The 22,015-nt window shown below is 41.8% G+C and overlaps 1 protein-coding gene across 1 annotated transcript in view; it reads left to right on the top strand.

The window, feature by feature from the left end:
- ANKIB1 (ankyrin repeat and IBR domain containing 1) overlaps nt 1–22,015 on the top strand; it is a 182,070-nt gene that overhangs the window by 83,142 nt on the left and 76,913 nt on the right. The window contains exons 3-4 of the mRNA XM_065398591.1: nt 2,845–3,145; nt 20,959–21,141. Of these exons, the coding sequence (XP_065254663.1) occupies nt 2,845–3,145; nt 20,959–21,141 (484 nt within the window). The remainder of the gene's footprint in view (nt 1–2,844; nt 3,146–20,958; nt 21,142–22,015) is intronic.

Raw genomic sequence — 22,015 nt, 5'->3', positions numbered from 1 at the left:
AGCTAAGAAAAAAGAATGAGAGTTATTGAGAGGTTGAAGCAGATAAAATATATATACAGGTGAATCACAGTTCGTAACTCCAACTGGTGGCAGTGATGTAATGAACTGCAGTTTCCCAAAAGTCTTTCAGGGTACCAAGATTGTCTCTGGGGATCTCTGCTTTGCATATGGTACATTCCCTGTAAGAGTCCAAACAGAGATGAACGATCTTTCTTTGAATCCATTTTTATATCTTCTTCTGACAGAAGACAAGCTGACAGTGTCTCTGCTCACATGGGCTTTTCCTTGATGAGGAGGAGTAAGTCTTTTGACCTCTGGTCATCATCACAATGCCTTTTGCTTTGGAATTAGCATCTTTTCTGATAAAGTCCTTCATTAGCATTTCACAAGGTTTCTTTGGTGGGTTATTTAGTTACATGGGTATACACAATGCAAATGTTTGCTATTACATTATAACAGGAACAGATAAGTGAAAACAATACAAATAACATTTCACTAGTTTTCATGAAGTTTAAACATCTGAATACATACTTATACATTACTCACTTAGGTCTATATTAATACACCTCTACCCCGATATAAAGCGATCTGATATAACACGAATTCAGATATAATGCGGTAAAGCAGTGCTCCGGGGGGTGGGGCTGCGCACTCCGGCGGATCAAAGCAAATTCGATATAACGCGGTTTCACCTATAATGAGGTAAGATTTTTTGGCTCCCAAGGACAGCGTTATATTGGGGTAAAGGTGTACAACCAAATTGGCCTGTGGCCCTGATCTGACCTGGTCTGCCAGCGTCACAACAGATGCTCTTTGGAAAGAAAGACTGAAGTAAATATGAGTAAAATGAAAAAGCAGATAGTATAAAATAAGTCACCTTTTCAAATATGGCAGACAGAGCACTTTTAAAAAAAAAAAAAATTCAATCTCTCCATTTGTCTTATAAGGCTGGTGGCCAATAAGGCTGGTGGCTGAAAGGAACTGGGAACTACTTTTTAACTGGCTTTCAGGTTATTTTTTCATGCCCTTACATGTCTTCAGTGAAATTCCAAAATACAGTTACAAATTAAGCATTACTGTATTTTGGGTTCTTTTGGTTCTCACAAGCTGTGAGGTGAGTGAGGAGGGAGTCCGAAGGACTTCACATTAAAGCAAGGAGCAGCTGGAATATGGGTGGACAGAGAGTTTGGCTGATTTTGCATGTGGCTGGGGTTGGAGCAGTTGTATCTCTGCAAATGACCTTTTCAAATGCATGCAAAGTCCCTGGTCCATCTCCTAGCTCCTCCCAGCTGATCCATTCTGCTTCCCACTCCATTCCATGCTATTATCTTTCTTTTTCCCTTGAATTCATTACCCTGCTGCAGATTCCTCCCAGCCATTTACAAAGACCCCATTTTCTCCCTCCCACAAATTGCCAATTGCTTACGCTCCCTTAAGGATAATTATTTTTCCAGTAGAGCCCAATGGCCCAATCAAGTTGGGACCCCATTGTACTGGTGTAACGTGCCCTAATTCTCTTCTCTCAAAACTGGATTGTAATTTTATAATCCTGCCTGTGTAAGGGGTAATGTAAAGCTGGGCAGGAACCAGATTGTGACTCCGGGAATCACAATCTGTTGCTTTCCCATAGTCTCAGAGGAGAAGAAAGCTGCACCTTTTCACTGGTGCAGATTACTTCCCCATCTGGACTGGCTCTGGGGCATGAGATTTTGCATTAGGGGCAGGACAAAAACCAGGCTCTGCCCACTCCCGACTCTATCCCCTTCCCACTCATTTGCTTGGGAGGGGGAGTACCGGACTGGCAGCCCCTACTTAAGCCCCTCATTCCTTGGAGTGGGGAGGGGCTCATTACTGAGACCTCTGAGTGTAAAACTTTACATATCGTGGAAGAAACTTTTCTCGATTCTTGCATTGCTAGTAGAAAAAAAAAAAGAACTATCTTAATTTTAAAATACTTATGAAATACTTTGAAGAAAGAAAATCATTGATACCTTTGTCTTGAATGAGTTAGTGCCTGGTGGGGGGAAAAATAAGAAAAGATATTGTTAAAAAACACTGACTACATTTTAAAGGTGGAAAAGTCTGTCTGTCTAACTGTCGGCATGTTTTTGCAAATCATGAGTTATATCAGTATTAAAACAATAAGTCAATAAATAGAAGTGATCCATGTCAGAATATTTACAAATTCTGCTAAGATATGAATTTTAATATGTATTCTGAATCTTCTTCTGTTTCTTCGTGTATCAGTTGTATTTATTGCACAGAAGATTTTTTTTTCTTGCATTGTGAGTAAAATACACTATTCAGGGGTGTTTTGGTGGTGCTGTAGTTTACTGCTACTCTGAGATTAGAGTTTATGGCTGATCTTGACAGTTACTCACTTCCAAGAGTAATGGACAAGGGTTGGGAGTAATTGTGCCTGGAGGGAAGAAACACACCTCAAGCCTCTCTTGAATGAGAGTCAGCATTCAGAGCAGGGTCCATGAACTCTGGAGTGAGTTACATCCAGCCTTCTTCCATGGAAAGGAAGGTCAAAGCAATTTGGGGCCTTTGGAAGAGAATAAAGGGGGCAATTAAAGCAACCCAGGAGCACCACACAAATGAGAAAGATTAATAATATTTTTAGTTTTACTTCCATATTTTAGCAGCACAACTCAAGAGAGCAAGGTCATAACCAGCTGTTCACACCTGTGAAATATTTTTCATTTATCACTGAATTGGATAAATTCAAAATCTTGACTAGAAGAGAGTAGCAGCCATAATGGAACTTCTCTGCTTTAACTTACTGTATCAAAATAATAAATTACATTATATCTGACTATTTTTCTTCATTTTTCCATGTAGGACTTTTCTTTTTGTTAGAGATGGAAACCCGAATAAACGAAATGTGCACAATGAGACATCTATGCACTTGCTGTGTATGGGACCTCAAATTATGATCGCTGAGGGAGCTCTCCATCCTCGCTTGGCACGACCCTCTGAAGATGACATTAGAAGAGCAGATTGTCTGCAAATGATCCTAAAATGGAAAGGAGCAAAGCTTGACCAAGGAGAATATGAAAGAGCAGCTATTGATGCTGTTGATAACAAAAAAAATACACCTTTGCATTATGCTGCTGCCTCAGGGATGAAAACCTGTGTAGAGGTAAAAAACAGATATAAATATACAGATTTGTGGTTATATTGTGGTATTTATATATGTATTCAACAAAGCTATTACACAAAGAAAACATTTTTAATAAACTTAAGAATTACAAAGATGGGGAAAAGTCCATTTAGAATGCTACATTTGTAAATCTGAAAGAAACAGAACAGTAAACTATCAGGTAGCCACACAAACTGAGAAGAGGTCAAAGGAAAATCAAACTACATATACTTATAAAGTTAACTTTATAAGATAAACCATATAGTATGAGGAAGAACCAGACTAGTTATTAATAATAATAATAATTAATTAAAGGAATTTAATGTTAGAGAAATATGTAAGAGAAAAATTGAATAAATAGCTACCTGAGCCAAATTTTAGAAGCTTGTTTACCCTGCTCGATATGGGAAAACAGCTGTGACTGGAGGAGTTTTAACTACTCACCCCCTGCCTCAAGAATACCTTATACATGTGTAGCCCATAGTGTCCACCTGCTGATTGAAGAATGAACTCTACTCTCTGTGTTAGCATAACTACAGTTTACCAAAGAGAACAAATTCTAATGAAAATTCTATACAGTATCTGCCACTTATTCTGGGCACTCTTAAGACAGGTCTACACTACAGCTGTAGCGCATCTGGCGAAGATGCTCTAAGCCAACAGGAGAGAGTTCTCCCATTGGCTTAATAACTCCACCTCCACTAGATGCGGTAGCTATGTTACATAAGAACGGCACTACTGGGTCAGAGCAAAGGTCCATCAAGCCCAGTATCCTGTCCTCTGACAGTGGCCAATGGCAGGTGCTCCAAAGGGAATGAACCGACAGGTTATTATCAAGTGATCCATGCCCTGTCACCCAATCCCAGCTTCTGGCAAACAGAGGCTAGGGATACCATTCCTGCCCATCCTGGCTAATAGCCATTGATGGACCTATCTTCCATGAATCTATTTAGCTCCCTTTTGAACCCCGTTATAGTATTGGCCTTCATAGCACCCTCTGGCAAGGAGTTCTAGAGGTTGACAGTGCGTTGCATGAAAAAATACTTTCTTGTGTTATAGCATGTCTACCTGGGGTTAAGGTCAATATAACCATGGCTCAGAGATGTGGATTTTTCACACCTCTGAGTGACATAGTTATACCAAAGTAAGTATGTAGTGTAGACCAAGCCTTTACTGGAAATTCTGCTTAAGTGGGAGGTCTGCAAAGGAATCAATTTAAACCTGATACTAAATGGCAATGGCTGCTGTGTAATTGGACTGGTAATTCCTCTTAATTGAGTGCCTTCAGGTGATTTAATAGTGCTTAGGTCTCTGATTGTATTCCAGTTTCATGCTGATACTGCCTGTTAGCCTTGTTTCAGCTTTCAGTCTTTTCTTAGTTTGGTACATGCAGTAAATCTTTGATATGATGGAAAGAAAGATTGTGAGCTCTTCAATTATTCTCTCCTTTCAACTCCCTTGGTCTGACAGCCTGATGGTCTCTGACCACCGTGGTTTTTATTCACTCACAATTCTACCAGCCTGCCTTCCCCAGCATGGCTCTCGTTTTCACAACCATCTGATTTTTGAGCATTATTGTACAGTACAACAAAATGTAATATATAGGAGGAGGAGGTAACTGTGCCTAGCCCTCTAGAGGTCTTTGATCTTTCCTTGTGCCCACACTGGCTAATGCCAAGTTCCTTGTTTCTTTCCTTTGGGTATGGGGCCCACATTCCTTTCACATTTGACCGAGTGACTAGGTTGGTTTCTCAATCCTGGTCTGTTTCCTTTCCTTGGGAGCATCTAATAATACACAGAAAAGTTGGTCTATACCACCAGTTCTTTGGTACCAGTGCTGGTACCTATGTGTACTGTATATGTGGGAATGCATGCACACCATGCACCCGAGTCCCAGAGATTCTTAACAAGCTGTGTCCGTTGGGCAGCGTATATGCAGTCAATATCCTCGTACTCCAGACCAAAGGTATAAGAGACTGCAGGCTGATGCCTCTCCTTCTTACCACTGCATGGCCTCAGTCGGAATCCTCTGTCTACAGATTTCTCCAGCTTCTTTTTTTATAGCCTGTAAATAGATATCACAAATAGTTTTTAGGCTAGCATAGTTATTTTTTTTTATAGTATAGTTTATATATCTTGTTTTTCCCTTTGCTGGGAAGTCCTGCTCATAGTCTGGATCTATGCCCAGAGTTCAAGAATTGGGTCTCTTGCCCTTGTTCTTTCCGTGTGAGAGACGACCACCAACCTCTACTGTTTGGGTAAGATGCATATTTCCTCAAAGTGCAGCATCTTTCGCTCGTTTCCCCCTGAACATGTGAAGCTCATCAGCTTTGGTTGAGGAAACACCCAGAAGGCTATGAGACCTCACTCTGATCTGAGCCAGGGAAATCCACTATATGTCAGCCCCAACTGACAAGCAGCAGCCCTCCGGACATGAGCTTGAGAGCAGAGCCTAGAGCTGCAAAGCCCAAGGACCCATTTTCCAGTGCTTCACTTGAGAGTAAGGGGCACTGAGTCCAAAACCTCTTGTTCCTTTCGCTCTTCTCCATTTATATATGTGTATGTAGTTTTTAGTAGTTCTAGTATACTAGCAGTGTTGTTAGTCTTTCCCCAGCCTGGGGATTCCACCCCAACCAGGGAATATACCCAGGATCCTGGGCTTCAAAAACCGTGTCTCCTGCTGCACTCCTTCTCCGTGACTGATGAGCACCAGTAGTACCTCTACTGTCTGGGCGGGGTGTATGTAGGCCTTGCTGGAGCCCTAGGCTAGGTCTACACTACGTGAATAGCGTAGCTGAAGTTGCGTATTTTAGGTCGACTTACCTGGCTGTGAGGACGGTGGCGAGTCGGCCGCTGCTGCTACCCCGTCGACTCCGCTTCCGTCTCTCGCCGCGGTGGATTTCCGGAGTCGACGGCAGAGCCATCGGGGATCGATTTTATCGCGTCTACACTAGACGCGATAAATCGATCCCCGATAATAGATCGCTACCCGCCGATCCAGGGGGTAGTGAAGACGTGCCCCTAGGCATAACTAACTGGTTCACAGCCTTTGGTTCACACTGAGTAGGCCTTCACATTCCTGACCAGAGAGAATGGTACAAGAACATCCAGGTTCTCAAGTAAATACATAAACACATGGTACAGGAACACACCAACCTCTTGTAAGATAAGGATGGGACAACAGGCTAATGGATAAGGATGTTTTGTTTGAACTAGCAGGTACAAGGTGTAGGGTTGGTAACTAACCACGTCAGGAGCGTAATACGTAACTTATTTGTATCAGTGTATAAAAAGAGAAGTCATAGGAGGGGCACCTATATCCAGCTTAGGGGGCAGCATCTTGATGTGCTGGATGACCTGGTACCATTGTCGCAGGCATACATTTGTTAGTGTACCTGTAACCACGGAGCCAGGACACTAGTATCATGTTTCGTCAACAATAAACTCGGCTGAGTGCCTTCGCCACTGAACCGAGCCTGCGGTCTTTCTTGAGTAACATTGAGGTTTGCTGAATTAGCAGACTGTGCTCTCTGCTCATGCTGATAATGCCAGAGATCCAAGAACGGAAGCACTGAACAGCTGTAACAGCTTAGCAGCCTTGACAATGTTGCAGCAGCAACGACATTCCACAGCGCTTAGCTCACTGTGCTGAGATGTGCGCTGCTGCTATCTGAAAGTCGTTCCTGCCCAGGACCAGGGAAGCCTGTGAATTCTGTCTCCGTAAGCATCTCATAGAAGAGGTTATGTGACCCCAAGCACACTTGGATCCCGGCCCGGGAGGACTCCCTGTGCAGTAGCCACAACTTACCGCGAGCACCTCTCTAAGCACCACTTACGGTGCAGAACCGTTGATACTGAAGGACAAGGACAAGTCCTAGCATGAGAGCAAAAAACATTCTCAGTCACAAGAACAGGTCCCCGCAGAGGACTGCTCATAAGTGCAGGATTCCCTCCCCGAACCGCGCCGTGCCAGGTTGGGTGAGACATCGTGCATGGCTCCTGCCAGGCTGGCACTGAAGACCCCCTGGCTGGAGGGAAAAGCAGCTGGGATCCGATGGCAAACCCAGTACCGAAACCTCCAGAATGCTCACTGATGCACATGACACCACCTGCTCCGACAGTGTCCTGCGGACCAGTTAACCCCACACACTCCACCAGGTACCTCAGCCATCTCGATGGGTGCTCCATGGACCCCAGCCACATGGCAGAAGAGTTGATCCTCCCCTACCCACAGTCTCTGCTCCTCTCGGGCCCTCCACTCAGATGGGACGTCCCCATGCCAGAGGTTGAACCCCTCTCCTCCTACCAGAGAAACTGCTCCTTTCACGCTGCACTGCAGCCTTCTGGTACCAGTGGTCCAGCCATTGATAACACCATTCTCCGACTCCGAGGACTTCTCGGATGTGGAACTGCCATCTTCCCTGATGCCAGGCCAGAGCCTGGATGTGTGAACCAGTCCTCCCTATCCTCCAGACTGTGACCTGGTACCACTTCCCATGGGGCCCGCCACAACCGCTTGCAAGTCACCCACGTGTGGAATACACATAGGGACCATCACTCGAAGAAGAAGAAGAGGAGGAGGTTACTTACCTCTAACTAGAGATTCTTGAGATGTGTAGTTCCTATCTGTATTCCACTACCTGCCCTTTTTCCCTTCTGCTTCAGACTAGAGGATGCAATGTTAAGAGGAGAAACTGGAGTGGTGTCGACCTATGCTACCTCTTATACCCTTGGCTGGGAGCACAAGGAGACACACTACGCACTTGCAGGTCTACAGACACTACTAGGAAATACTTCTGGACTCAGGTGCATGGCACACATGCACACCCATACGTGAAATACAGATAGGGACCACACATCTCAAAGAACCTCCAGTTACAGGTAAGTAACCACCTCTTCCCAGATCTTCTAACTTAGGAAGACTGCAAAATCAGACACCCCAATTCAGATCCAGTTCACAGTGTGGTGTTTGAAATGGCATCAGATCTAGAATGTTCATGTTCGGAAGCCGTCCAAACCATTCTTACTCAAAGTAGGAAAGATTCAACTAGGAACTGCTGCCTAGCTAAATGGAGACATTTTTTCTACCTGGGCACAGCACAATCAGTGTTCCTCAGGCTCTGCAGATCTTCAGTCACTTTAGATTATCTTCTGTCATTGAAGAACTCGGGTCTTTCAATCAGTTCACTGTGGGTCCATCTCGCCACAATCATTTCCTGTCTTCCTCCAGTAGATGGGTGTTCAATTTTTACTTGCCCAACAACAGGTAGATTAATGAAGGGCTTAGTCAGGATCTTTCCACCAGTGGTCAGGCCTACACCTCAATGGAACCTCAGTCTCATCCTGACAATACTCACTAGACCACCATTTGAATCTTTGGCAACACGCTCCATGCCCCCCCCTTCCCCTTCAATGAAAGGTGCATTTTTAGTTGCTATTATTTCTTCCTGAAACCCCAGGCTTCTGTTGAAGAGAAAAGACTTTATTCCTTGGATTGCAGACATGCCCCAGCATTCTACCTGCAAAGGACCAAATGAATTAGAAAATGATCAAGACTGTTTCTCACTATAGCAGAAAGGTTGCAAAGACCAGCAATATCTTCTCAGAGAATCTCTAAATGGACTTTGGTTGAATCATTGTGTTACCAATTAACATATGTCCCTCCCCCAGGTGGTGTGAGAGCACACTCCACAAGAGCATAAGCTACTTCTACAGCGTCTCTCTACAGGAGGTACTCCTATTAGACCTATTCAGAGCAGCTACCTGGAGTTCCATTCACATGTTCACAAAACATTATGTGCTAGTTTGGGCCTCCGCTGTGGATGCAGTGATGGGGACTGCAGTTCTTCAAACATCTTTGTCGCTGACATCTTCGCACCATCCTCTGGTCTGAGTACTGCTTGTCAGAAACCGACGTGTGGAATACACGTAGGGACCAGCGCTCAAAGAAGAAAGGGAAGTTCTTCATGATGTGTGGTCCCTGTCTGTATTCCACTATCTGCTCTATGTCCCCTCTGCCTTGGATCGTATTCGATTTGCTGTAAAAAGAGGAACTGGAGAGGCGTTAGCCCACATTGGCTCTTATACCTTTGGTCTGGAGCATGAGAAGAGCAACTGTGCATGTGAAGGCCAATCGATGCCGCTTGTTAAGAATCTCCAGACTGGCACCCATGCGTACCCACGTATGGAATACAGATAGGGACCACATATCTCAAAGAACTTCCAGTTACAGGTAAGTAACCTCCATTTACAAATGCCTTAACAAAAGCAAACTAGTAGGCATGGGATTAAAAGTAAAGAAAAATATCCATCAAAAATAAAATGTAAACAGAAGTCAACCATAGCAAGAATATTACTATGGCAAGTATTGATAGCCTGGCTGGAGCTTTTAATTGTAATCTATAAAATAAGGAGGATTAAATCTCTTATTTCTTGAAAATTTGGTTGCTTGATTAAAGCTTGGCTTTGATCAGAACTTTCTCAGGGGCCAGCCTGAGACTAGCATTAACTGCCCCAGGAATCCTCACAAACCTCAGCACCTTCGTTCCAAGTGCAAGGTGCCTTTCATTAACCTTGCCATGTCTAACATAGATACATAACACGCATATTTAAAATAAAAACCATGACCTTACCAAAACAAGATACTCCATTGCATGCACTTCTCCCCTGGAGAAGAGGATGAGAGAACAAAGAACATATGACAGATGTGTAGCCATGTTGCTTAATGTAGCTCGGGAAGCTGCTCACATACCTCAAAGATGGGCACAGTATAAAGACCTATGTAAACTAAAACATCTGCATGCTCGCTCTTAAAGTCTGTGACATGACTCATCGGATTGCATCCAGTCACTGTTTCTGTTAGAACCTTATGTTGTTGCTTTTATCATCATTGTATTATTGTAGTGCCTAGGAGCCCTAGTCATGGATCACTCTCTATGCAAGTGGCATTCTTATTTGCCGTCACTTGGCCAGACGCATCAGGGAGCTTGCTGCCATGATGCTAGACTCTCTCCTTCCCCTACCCCCTCCACGTGATATTTAACAAGGTTCCAGTAAAATAGCTTTCCCTGTTAACGAAGCCATGCTGGAGCCAGCTGTTTTTTAGAATTGCCTGTAAACCATTACCAATATTTGTGATGCTATAGAACTAAATACATCTCTACCCCGATATAACGCTGTCCTCGGGAGCCAACAAATCTTACTGCGTTACAGGTGAAACCGCGTTATATCGAACTTGCTTTGATCCGCCGGAGTGCACAGCCCCGCCCCCCCCGGAGCGCTGCTTTACCACGTTCTATCCAAATTCATGGTATATTGGGCCGCGTTATATAGGAGTAGAGGTGTAATAAGAATGATGCTGCAGCTGGTCACAATAGCATAATTAACCTTTAATGTGGAAGTTTCAGTTTAACGTGAGTTTTAAACTTTTGTGAAAATCATTATTAGTTACTTTTATAAATATCTAACACACCTCTTGCGTGTGAGAGACAAAAAGTACTTTATATAGGCCAGTGTTAATGAGAAAAACTGAATCTGGTATTTCCTATTGGGCATTTTAGTATTACTTATTTACCTCCTCCCTTCCTCTTAAAAGACCATTTAGTGAGACCATGTTTTATACTTATTTCTTCTTTCTGTTTCCCTAGTAGTTATTATTTTCTCTTCCTTTCTCAGACTTATTTATCTGGCTGGTCTTCTCCTCTCTTCATTGTATTATTTAGATCTCTCCTAGGCTCTATCTTTAATTTATTGTTATCAATGTGTCACAAGTATTTGTAATCCTATGTATGGGCTGGAAATAAAGGGGATCTGAGGATGTTTTTTATAATAAGGTCTAGAAACCTATACTATATTTTAAGTTTATATATCACCCAAAAATGAATAGCAGTCAAGTAGCAGCCTGAGCAGTTGTAACTTAATGGATTGTGATTCCAGTTTTATGTTATCCAGTTGTCACCATAGGTCAGTTCTTTCTGAACAGGGGCTCAGCCCTTAGGGTGTTGAGCACTCTGGCCCCAATCCAGCAAAGCACATGAACACATGCTTAATTTTAAGTACATGAGCAGTCTCATCAAAGTGACTTCACTGAAGTCAATGAGATTATTCATGTAATTAAAGTTAAGCCTGTGCTTAAATGCTTTACAGGCATTTCCTGGTGGTTAATTACCAGCTGGTGTTCACTCAGACCCATAAACAGCCAGACATTAATTGTCTGGAAGTGCTTGATTCAAAGGTCATTTGTTACTATTGTAAATCATGACAGGTGTGTTTTTTTTTAAATAAACATTGAAGTAATTGCCTTTCTGTGTCTAGAAATTTTAAAAGATGAACTGCACATTGCTATGGATACAGTTCCAGTCTTTTCCTGGCAGCTAAAGACCAGCAGAAAGCAAGAATCATAGACTGTTAGGGTTGGAAGAGACCTCGGGACGTCATCTAGTCCAACCCCTGCTCAAAGCAGGACCAATCCCCAACCAAATCATCCCAGCCAGGGCTTTGTCAAGCCAGGCCTTAAAAACCTCTAAGGATGGAGATTCTACCACTTCCCTAGGTAACCCATTATAGTGCTTCACCACCCTCCTAGTGAAATAGTTTTTCCTAATATCCAACCTAGACCTCCCCCACTGCAACTTGAGACCATTGCTCCTTGTTCTGTCATCTGCCACCGCTGAGAACAGCCTAGCTCCATCCTCTTTGGAACCCCCCTTCGGGTAGTTGAAGGCTACTATCTAATCCCCCCTCACTCTTCTCTTCTGCAGACTAAATAAGCCCAGTTCCCTCAGCCTCTCCTCATAAATCATATGTCCCAGCCCCCTAATCATTTTCGTTGCCCTCCGTTGGACTCTCTCCAATTTGTCCACATCCTTTCTGTAGTGGAGGGCCCAAAACTGGATACAGTACTGGATACAGTGGCCTCACCAGTGCTGAATAGAGTGAATAATCACTTCCCTCGATCTGCTGGCAATGCTCCTACTAATGCAGCCAATATGCCATTAGCCTTCTTGGCAACAAGGGCACGCTGTTGACTCATATCCAGCTTCTTGTCCACTGTAATCCCCAGGTCTTTTTCTGCAGAACTGCCACTTAGCCAGTTGGTCCCCAACCTGTAGCAGTGCATGGGGTTCTTCCATCTTAAGTGCAGGCACTTTTGTACTTGTTGAACCTCATCAGATTTCTTTTAGCCCAATCCTCCAATTTGTCTAGGTCACTCTGGACCCTATCCCTACCCTCCAGCATATCTACCTCTCCTCCCAGCTTAGTGTCATCCGCAAACTTGCTGAGGGTGCAATCCATCCCATCATCCAGATCATTAATGAAGATGTTGAACAAAACCGGCCCCAGGACAGACCCCTGGGGCACTCCGCTTGATACCAGGTGCCAACTAGACATTGAGCCATTGATCACTATCTGTTGAGCCCGACGATCTAGCCAGCTTTCTATCCACCTTATAGTCCATTCATCCAATCCATACTTTTTTAATGTGCTGGCAAAAATAAAGCACATCCACCACTTTCCCCATATCCACAGAACCAGTTATCTCATCATAGAAGGCAATCAGGTTGGTCAAGCATCATTTGCCCTTGGTGAATCCATGTTGACTGTTCCTGATCACCTTCCTCTCCTCCAAGTGCTTCAAAATGGATTCCTTGAGGACCTGCTCCATGATTTTTCCGGGGACTGAGGTGAGGCTGACCGGTCTGTAGTTCCCCGGATTCTCCTTCCCTTTTTAAAATATGGGCACTATATTTGCCTTTTTCCAATCGGCCAGGATCTCCCCTGTTTGCCAAGAGTTTCAAAGATAATGGCTTCAAAGAGACTTCATCCTTCCCCTCCCATTAGGTTTATAAATATTTTTAAGCATAAAGAGGTGTCAGGAATTTGTTAATCTTGTAACAAAGCCAAAAACATGCAAGACTTCTTTAGATTCAGAAAGAATTTTGCTGTCTCTAAAGTTTTATCTGCCCAAAATAAAGCTTGTGTTTTTTATAGTGCTTCCCTAAACAAATATAGACCACTGGAAAAATATTTTTTTATTGGTTTGAATCTAGGGACTTGCTCTTGTTTGGAAGATTAACTGTTTGGTTCTTTTAAGAAACATAATTTTAATGTTTTCCACAAAAAGGAGACTCGCTGAATTATCATATAAACTTCACTTTTTACTAGCAAAAACTTAGGATGAATACAAGCCTGAACTGTAAAATTGCAGGTATTGGAGTCTCTATTTAACAAAGAAATAATCCAGCCATATTGATAAATCAGTAGTAGTATTTGTTTTTGGATTCAAAACAAGTAAGAAATATATTTGCATATCTTCTTTTAGCTTTATCATACCACATTATTGATAATGAGATGCTAGAAAATTCAGAACACTTACCTTGTTTTATATTTTGCATTTTCATTTTTCATTCCAAATAACTCTACCTTGTGGAGGCCACAAATGCAGTTTAATACCAACCAACAGTTTGGTTTCTGTAAGTCAAATATTAATATTGTTCCATACGTTGTCTACAGGGACGGGCTGCCTTGAAGTTGCAGGTAAATTTTTCTTCTTAGAAACCTACTGTGCCCCCTGTTTTACAAACTCCACCTTAATTCCCAGGCTTCAGACAATATAATCTGGTCACACTAAAAGTAACTGAAAAATATTTTTCAGAAATGCAGTTGAAAGATAAACCTCTCAGCAATATTTGTGATGTTGACTGTGCAAATTAATAAAGAATATTTACCACTTCCATAGTATTTAGACTGTAAGCTCTTTGACGTAGGGACTGTCTTTTTGTTCTGTGTCTGTATAGCGCCTAGCCTGGTCCATGACTGGGGCTTCTCCCCACTATGACAACGACGACTATTACTATCATAATAATAATACTTTTCATCCATAGATTTCAAATCCCTTTGTAAAGGTGAGGTAACCAGTGTTCTTGTTTTATAAATTAGGTAACTGAGGCATGGAAGGGTTATAAGATCTTTATCCTGCTCCTATTCAAGCCAATGGAAAAACTCCCATTGCTTGGCTGGTGCAGGATCAAGCCCTAAGTAATTTAACCAAGGTCACACAGCATGAAAATGGCAGAGTCAAGTGCAGAACATAAGAATGGCCATACTGGGTCAGACCAAAGGTCCATCTAGCCCAGTATCCTGTCTTCCGACAGTGGCCAATGCCAGGTGCAGGTAATCATCAAGTGATCCATCCCATCGCTCATTCCCAGCTTCTGGCAAATAGAGGCTACGGACACCATCCATGCCCATCCTGGCTAATAGCCATTGATAGACCTATCCTCCATGAATTTATCTAGTTCTTTTTTGAACCCTGTTATAGTCTTGGCCTTCACAACATCCTCTGGCAAAGAGTTCCACAGGTTGACTGTGCATCGTGTGAAGAAACATTTCCTTATGTTTGCTTTAAACCTGCTGCCTATTCATTTTATTTGGTGACCCCTAGTTCTCCTGTTAAGAGGAATAAATAACATTTCCTTATTTACTTTCTTCACATCAGTCATGATTTTATAGATCTCTATCATATCCCTCCTTAGTCATCTCTTCTCCAAGCTGAAAAGTCCCAATCTTATTAATCTCTTCTCATACGGAAGCTGTTCCATACCCCTAATCATTTTATTGCCCTTTTCTGAACCTTTTCCAATTCTAATATATCTTTTTTGAGATAGGGCAACCAGATCTGCATGCAGTATTCAAGATGTGGCCGTACCATGGATTTATATAGAGACAATATGATATTTTCTGTCTTATTATCCATCACTTTCTTTAAAATTTCCAACATTGTGTTCGCTTTTTTGACTGCTGCTGCACATTGAGTGGATAATTTCAGAGAACTATCCACAACGACTCCAAGATCTTTCTTGAGTGGTAACAGCTAATTTAGACCCCGTCATTTTATGAGTATAGTTGAGATTGTTTTCCAATGTGCTTTACTTTGCATTTATCAACGTTGAATTTCATCTGCCATTTTGTTGCCCAGTCACCCAGTTTTGTGAGATCCCTTTCTAGCTCTTCGCAGTCTGCTTTGGACTTAACTATCTTGAGTAGTATTGTATCATCTGCAAATTTGGCCACTTCACTGTTTAACACCTTTTTCCAGATCATTTATGAATATGTTGAATAGTACTGGTCCCAGTACAGACCCCTAGGAGACACCACTATTTACCTCTCTCCATTCTGAAAACTGACCGTTTATTCCTCCATTTGTTCCCTATTTTAACCAGCTACTGATCCACAAGATGACCTTCCCTCTTATCTCATGACAGCTTACTTTGCTTAAGAGCTTTTGGTGATGGACCTTGTCAAAGGCTTTCTGAAAATCTAAGTACACTATATCCACTGGATCCCCCTTGTCCACATGCTTGTTAACCCCCTCAAAGAATTCTAGTAGATTGGTGAGGCATGATTTCCCATTTAAAAAAAAACATGTTGACTCTTCCCCAACAAATTATGTTCATCTATTTGTCTGATCATTCTGTTCTTTACTATAATTTCAACAAGTTTGCCTGGTACTGAAGTCAGGCTTACTGGCTTGTAATTGCCGGGATCACCTTTGGAGCCTTTTTTAAAAATTGGCGTCACATTAGCTATCCTCCAGTCATTTGGTACAGAAGCTGATTTAAATGATAGATTGCAAACCACAGTTAGTAGTTCTGCAATTTCACCTTTGAGTTTCTTCAGAACTCTTGGGGAATACCATCTGGTCCTGGTGATTTATTGCTGTTTAATTTATCAATTTGTTCCAAAACCTCCTCTAATGACATCTTAATCTGGGACAGTTCCTCAGATTTGTCACCTAAAAATGGCTCCAGTTTGGGAATCTCCCTCACATCCTCAGCTGTGAAGACGGACGCAAAGCCTTCATTTAGTTTCTCCGCAATGGCCTTATCATCCTTGAGTGTTCATTTAGCATCTTGATCGTCCAGTGGCCCCACTGGTTGTTTAGCAGGCTTCCTGCTTCTTATGTACTTAAACATTTTTTTGCTATTACTTTTTGATTCTTTGGCCAGCTGTTCTTCAAATTCTTTTTTGGGCTTCCTAATTATATTTTTACACTTCATTTCCCAGAGTTTATGCTCCTTTCTATTTTCCTCACTGGGATTAATTTCCACTTTTTAAAGGATGCCTTTTTGCCTCTCACTGCTTCTTTGACTTTGTTGTTTAGCCACGGTGGCACTTCTTTGGTTCTTACACTATGTTTTTTAACTTGGAGTGTACATTTAAGTTGAGCCTCCATTATGGTGTCTTTAAATAGTTTCCATGCAGCTTGCAGGAATTTCATTTTTGGAACGTATCTTTTAATTTCTGTTGAACTAACTTCCTCATTTTTGTGTAGTCCCCCTTTCTGAAATTAAATGTTACCAGATTTGGCTCCTGTAGTGTTTTCCCCTCCATAGGGATGTTAAATTTAATTATGGTCACTATTACCAAGCGGCCCAGCTATATTCACCTCTTGGACCAGATCCTGTGCTCCACTTAGGACTAAATCAGGAATTGACTCTCCTCTTGTGGGTTCCAGGACTAGCAGCTCCAGGAAGCAGTCATTTAAGGTGTCAAGAAACTTTATCTCTGCATCCTGTCCTGAGATGACATGTACCCAGTCAATATGGGGATAGTTGAAATCCCCCATTATTACTGAGTCTTTTATTTTTATAGCCTCTCTAATCTCCCTGAGCACTTCACAGTCACTATCGCCATCCTGGTCAGGTGGTTGGTAATATATCCCTACTGCTATGTTCTTATTATTCAAGCATGCAGTTACTGCCCGTGAAAATTCTGTGGTACAGTTTGGTTCATTTAAGATTTTTACTTCATTTAATTCTGTGCTTTCTTTCACATGTCGTGCTGGTGGAGGAGTGACACTATCTGTTCTGTCCTCCTGATATGTTTTGTACCCTGGTATTACTGTGTCACATTGATTATCCTCATTCCACCAAGTTTCTGTAATGCCTCTTATATCAATATCTTCATTTAATATGAGGCACTCTAGTTCACCCATCTTATTATTTAGATTTCTAGCATTTGTATATAAGCACTTTAAAAAATTGCCATATTTTAGCTGTCTGACATGACATGATGTAATTGAATGGGACTCTTTTTTCATTTGACTGTTTCTCATCAGATCCTACCCGTATTTTATCACCTTCCATCCTCTCCTCCTTACTAGGACATAGAGAATTTCCATTAATAGATCCTACCTTAAGTGATGTCTCTGTCCAAACCACATGCTCCTCCGCACCTGTTGGCTTTCTCCCAGCCCTTAGTTTTAAAACTGCTCTATGACCTTTTTAAGTTTGGGTCACCAAACCCAGGCCTTTTGACTTTGCCGGTATAAAAGACTGCTTGCTTAGAGGAAGAATTTTTTTTTTTAAATGATGGAGCAATCTGGTAATTCTGCTTAGTTTGATAGGACATACATTTATTAGAGATATTAGAAATGGAATTCTATTCACTAAACTTATTGCAGCACAGCAAGAAAGGCTAGCATAAAAAAAGGAAACAAGATATGCAACAAAATTGATAATGTGAAGAATACATTGTGCTTTTATTTAAATAAGTTGCCCTTTATCTGTTGTGAGCCACTCTAAAGTCCTCTAAAACATACTCTTCTACAGATTTTAGTTTGTTCTTATGTTTGCCAGTCCACAAGTAATGATGATGATAATAATAATACTTAGCTCTTACCTAGTGCTTTTCATTAGTAGTTCTTAAAGGGCTGTACAGGGTTAGTCTCTGAAGAGAAAGTAACGAAACATAAATTATGGTGATTTTAAGAAGGAGATTTTTACTTGTTGCCCTTGCAATTTTAAACAATCAACCTTGTGATACTGTTTGAGAGATACTAAATGGCATTTCCGGTTGGTATATTTTAAAGCTGGAGCACTAAACATTTAAAAATCACTTTTTACTGTGTCACATACATGTTAACGTTTAAAACAGCATATAATACTATATTAATCCTTAGCTCATTGGCCTGTACTGAGGTGTGCTATACCACTGGAGCTGTTCTGTTGTCTTTTATTTAGTGTCTTATATCAACAATATCTGAGCACTTTTTGTTATGCAAATACCTGACTAGCTATTTCCTGGTTTTAAAGGGAGTTTCTGGGGCTGCTGTAGTGAAGACAAGGGAGAGTCTGTTGCCTCTTAGAAAAATAATTATATTGCAACTCATGTGTGATAGTCCATGCCAATGCAACCTGCCTCCCAGTACTGGGAACCCACCACCCCATTGTCTGCACTCCGACTGTGTCACAGATCTCTTAAGTGCTGGGTCCTACCCTACCCACCTCATGCATGAAAGCATCAGAGGAAGGTAAATGGAGGTGTGGTTTTTTTGATATATAGCCAAAATTGGCGCCATGCTGAAGAAGAGACTAATAGGGGAGATAATCTAGTTGGTGACTGTAAGGTTTGTTTCCCATTGAGAAGATGTTGGGTTCTGGTAATGTTTTTGGAGGGAAGCCAATGAGGAGTGTAAAGGGGTGGAGAGCTCATGCAAGGGCAGAGCTAGAGAAAGTAATCTTGATTCCTTTTCCACCCCTTAGATTTCTCAAGATAAATACTACCGTTCTTCCAGTTTGAAGGGTAAAACAACCTTTTATCACCATGTCAAAGCTAATCAGTTTTCTCTTAATTTGATTTGTGACAGGCATTTTACAAAAGCTGCATTATAAAATTTCAAGAAGTGGGGTGGGGCTTATTTACCATTTGCTGATGTGATCACTTGCTAATTTAAAAATTAAACTGCAGTACAGCTGGCTAACCAAGACATACTTGATGCCCAGGTACCAGTCAAAATTACTAGAAATCATTCTGTAACGTGTTTTAACTTTATTTAGACTCATAGACTCATAGACTTTAAGGTCAGAAGGGACCAATATGGTCATCTAGTCTGACCTCCCGCATGATGCAGGCCACAAAAGCTGACCCACCCACAACAGAATTTTCCAGTCTGCGACCCCTGCCCTATGCTGCGGAGGAAGGCGAAAAACCTCCAGGGCCTCTGCCAATCTACCCTGGAGGAAAATTCCTTCCCGACCCCAAATATGGCGATCAGCAGAACCCCGAGCATACAGGCGAGATTCTACAGCCGGACCCTCATTTTACCCGCGATGGCACGTTAATGCCTAATTGACTAAAATCACGTTATCCCTTCAAACCATTCCCTCCATAAACTTATCAAGCCTAATCTTGAAGCCAGAGAGGTCTTACGCCCCCACCGTTTCCCTCGGAAGGCTGTTCCAAAATTTCACCCCTCTGACGGTTAGAAACCTTCGTCTAATTTCAAGCCTAAACTTCCCCACGGCCAGTTTATATCCATTCGTTCTCGTGTCCACATTACTACTGAGCTGAAATAATTCCTCTCCCTCCTTGGTATTAATCCCTTTGATATATTTAAAGAGAGCAATCATATCCCCCCTCAGTCTTCTTTTGGTTAGGCTAAACAAACCGAGCTCCTCGAGTCTCCTTTCATAGGAAAGGTTTTCCATTCCTCGGATCATCCTAGTGGCCCTTCTCTGTACCCGTTCCAGTTTGAGTTCATCCTTTTTAAACATAGGAGACCAGAACTGCACACAGTACTCCAAATGAGGTCTCACCAGCGCCTTGTATAACGGAAGCAGCACCTCCCTGTCCCTACTAGAAATACCTCGCCTAACGCATCCCAAAATCGCATTAGCTTTTTTCACAGCCACGTCACATTGCCGACTCAGTCATCCTGCGATCAACCAGGACTCCGAGGTCCTTCTCCTCCTCCGTCACTTCCAACCTATGCGTCCCTAATTTATAACTAAAATTCTTGTTAGTCATCCCTAAATGCATCACCTTACACTTCTCACTATTAAATCTCATCCTATTATTGTTACTCCAATTTACAAGGTCATCCAAGTCTCCCTGCAGAATATCCCGATCCTTCTCCGAATTGGCAATACCTCCCAACTTTGTGTCATCCGCAAACTTTATCAGCCCACTCCTACATTCGGTTCCGAGGTCAGTAATGAATAGATTGAATAAAATCGGACCCAAAACCGAACCTTGAGGAACCCCACTGGTGACCTCCCTCCAACCCGACAGTTCACCTTTCAGTACTACCCGCTGCAGTCTCCCCTTTAACCAGTTCTTTATCCACCTCTGGATTTTCATATCGATCCCCATCTTCTCTAATTTAACCAATAATTCCTCGTGCGGCACAGTATCAAACGCTTTACTAAAATCGAGGTAAATTAGATCCACCGCATTTCCTTTATCTAGAAGGTCTGTTACTTTCTCAAAGAAGGAGATCAAGTTGGTTTGGCACGATCTGCCTTTCGTAAACCCATGTTGTAATTTGTCCCAATTGCCATTCACCTCAAGGTCCTTAACTACTTTTTCCTTCAAAATTTTTTCCAAGACCTTGCATACTACAGAAGTTAAACTAACAGGCCTGTAGTTACCCGGGTCACTTTTTTTCCCCTTCTTAAAAATAGGAACCACATTAGCTATTTTCCAGTCCATTGGTACCACCCCCGAGTTTACAGATTTATTAAAAATTATCGCCAAGGGGCTTGCAATTTCTCGCGCCAGCTCCTTCAATATTCTAGGATGAAGATCATCCGGTCCGCCCGATTTAGTCCCATTTAGCTGGTCAAGTTTGGCTTCCACCTCTGATACTGTAATTTCTTAATAAAGAATGTATTCTGTAATCCCTTTGCAATTATGCAAGCTTCCCTTTGTATACTTTACATACTAGTCCATATTTGATCCCTGTTTATTAATGTTAGACATCTTTCAGAGTCAGTAATTGATAGGTGTTGACTTTTGATTTTTGCTTTTAGCTTCTGGTAAAACATGGTGGAGACTTGTTTGCGGAAAATGAAAATAAAGATACACCCTGTGACTGTGCTGAGAAGCAGCACCATAAAGACTTGGCCCTCAACCTGGAATCTCAAATGGTATTCTCACGGGATCCTGAAGCTGAAAGCATTGAAGCTGAATATGCTGCTTTAGACAAAAGAGAGGTGAAGTAAAACTTTTAATTGTGTACTTTATGGTTTTATAAATCTGCATATGTAGCAACACTTTGTGATAGAGGCAAAAATATCTTAAGCATGAACTTAACTCTAGGCACACTTTTAGATCCACTGATTTCAGTGGCACTATGCACATGCTTAAAGTTAAGCACACTGCGGAAGAGCAGTAGTGATTCCATAGTTAAGATTGAACAGAGCTTTCTGTTCAAAGTATTTCAGAGAGCTCTAAATTACATACGCAATGCAGGTTGTCTCGGAAAATTGCTGTGCCACATTAAAGCTGGGGGTAGAGTTAGTGGTGCAAATTTGGGGTCATTTGGTCAAGTAAGTTGGGAGATAAAGCCTTCCAAAAATGATCAACTTCTAAAATTTTCAGTTTCTTATGATTTTTTGCCCAAAGATATGGGGGGGAAATATAAGAAGGATCCACAGCATATTTCCTCTAATCTCAACTAGAAAATACCACCAAGAAGCATCTGCAAAGTGAAATATTTCAAAATATATTAATTTTTCTTTCTGGTTCTAGAGGGTTGTGCCTTGAACTGCCGTAAACCAGATCTTGTACAGATGCAGGAAAGCATGTAATTTTCATGTCCATTTTTAAAAGTGCTCTAGAATTCGTAGGCACATTCAGTTTAGATTGAAATTTGTTTTTGGAGTAAATTAGGTATGTTTTGGTTAGGGGTTTCTCATTTTAAAATTGCCTTCCAATCATGACCTGCTTTTTAATAAAGTGCTTTAAAATGCACATGCAGAGCCAGATCAGCTTGAACATTGCATTGTCAGTAGAGGGACCCAGGTAAGAGGTAGTAGTGCAGTCTTGGAGTGGCTTGATTAAGGTATTTACAAGATACACACACAC

The sequence above is a fragment of the Emys orbicularis genome, chromosome 2, assembly GCF_028017835.1.
Source record: "Emys orbicularis isolate rEmyOrb1 chromosome 2, rEmyOrb1.hap1, whole genome shotgun sequence".
In the NCBI taxonomy this organism is placed as follows: domain Eukaryota; kingdom Metazoa; phylum Chordata; order Testudines; family Emydidae; genus Emys; species Emys orbicularis.
This window is presented reverse-complemented; position numbering and strand designations above follow the sequence as displayed.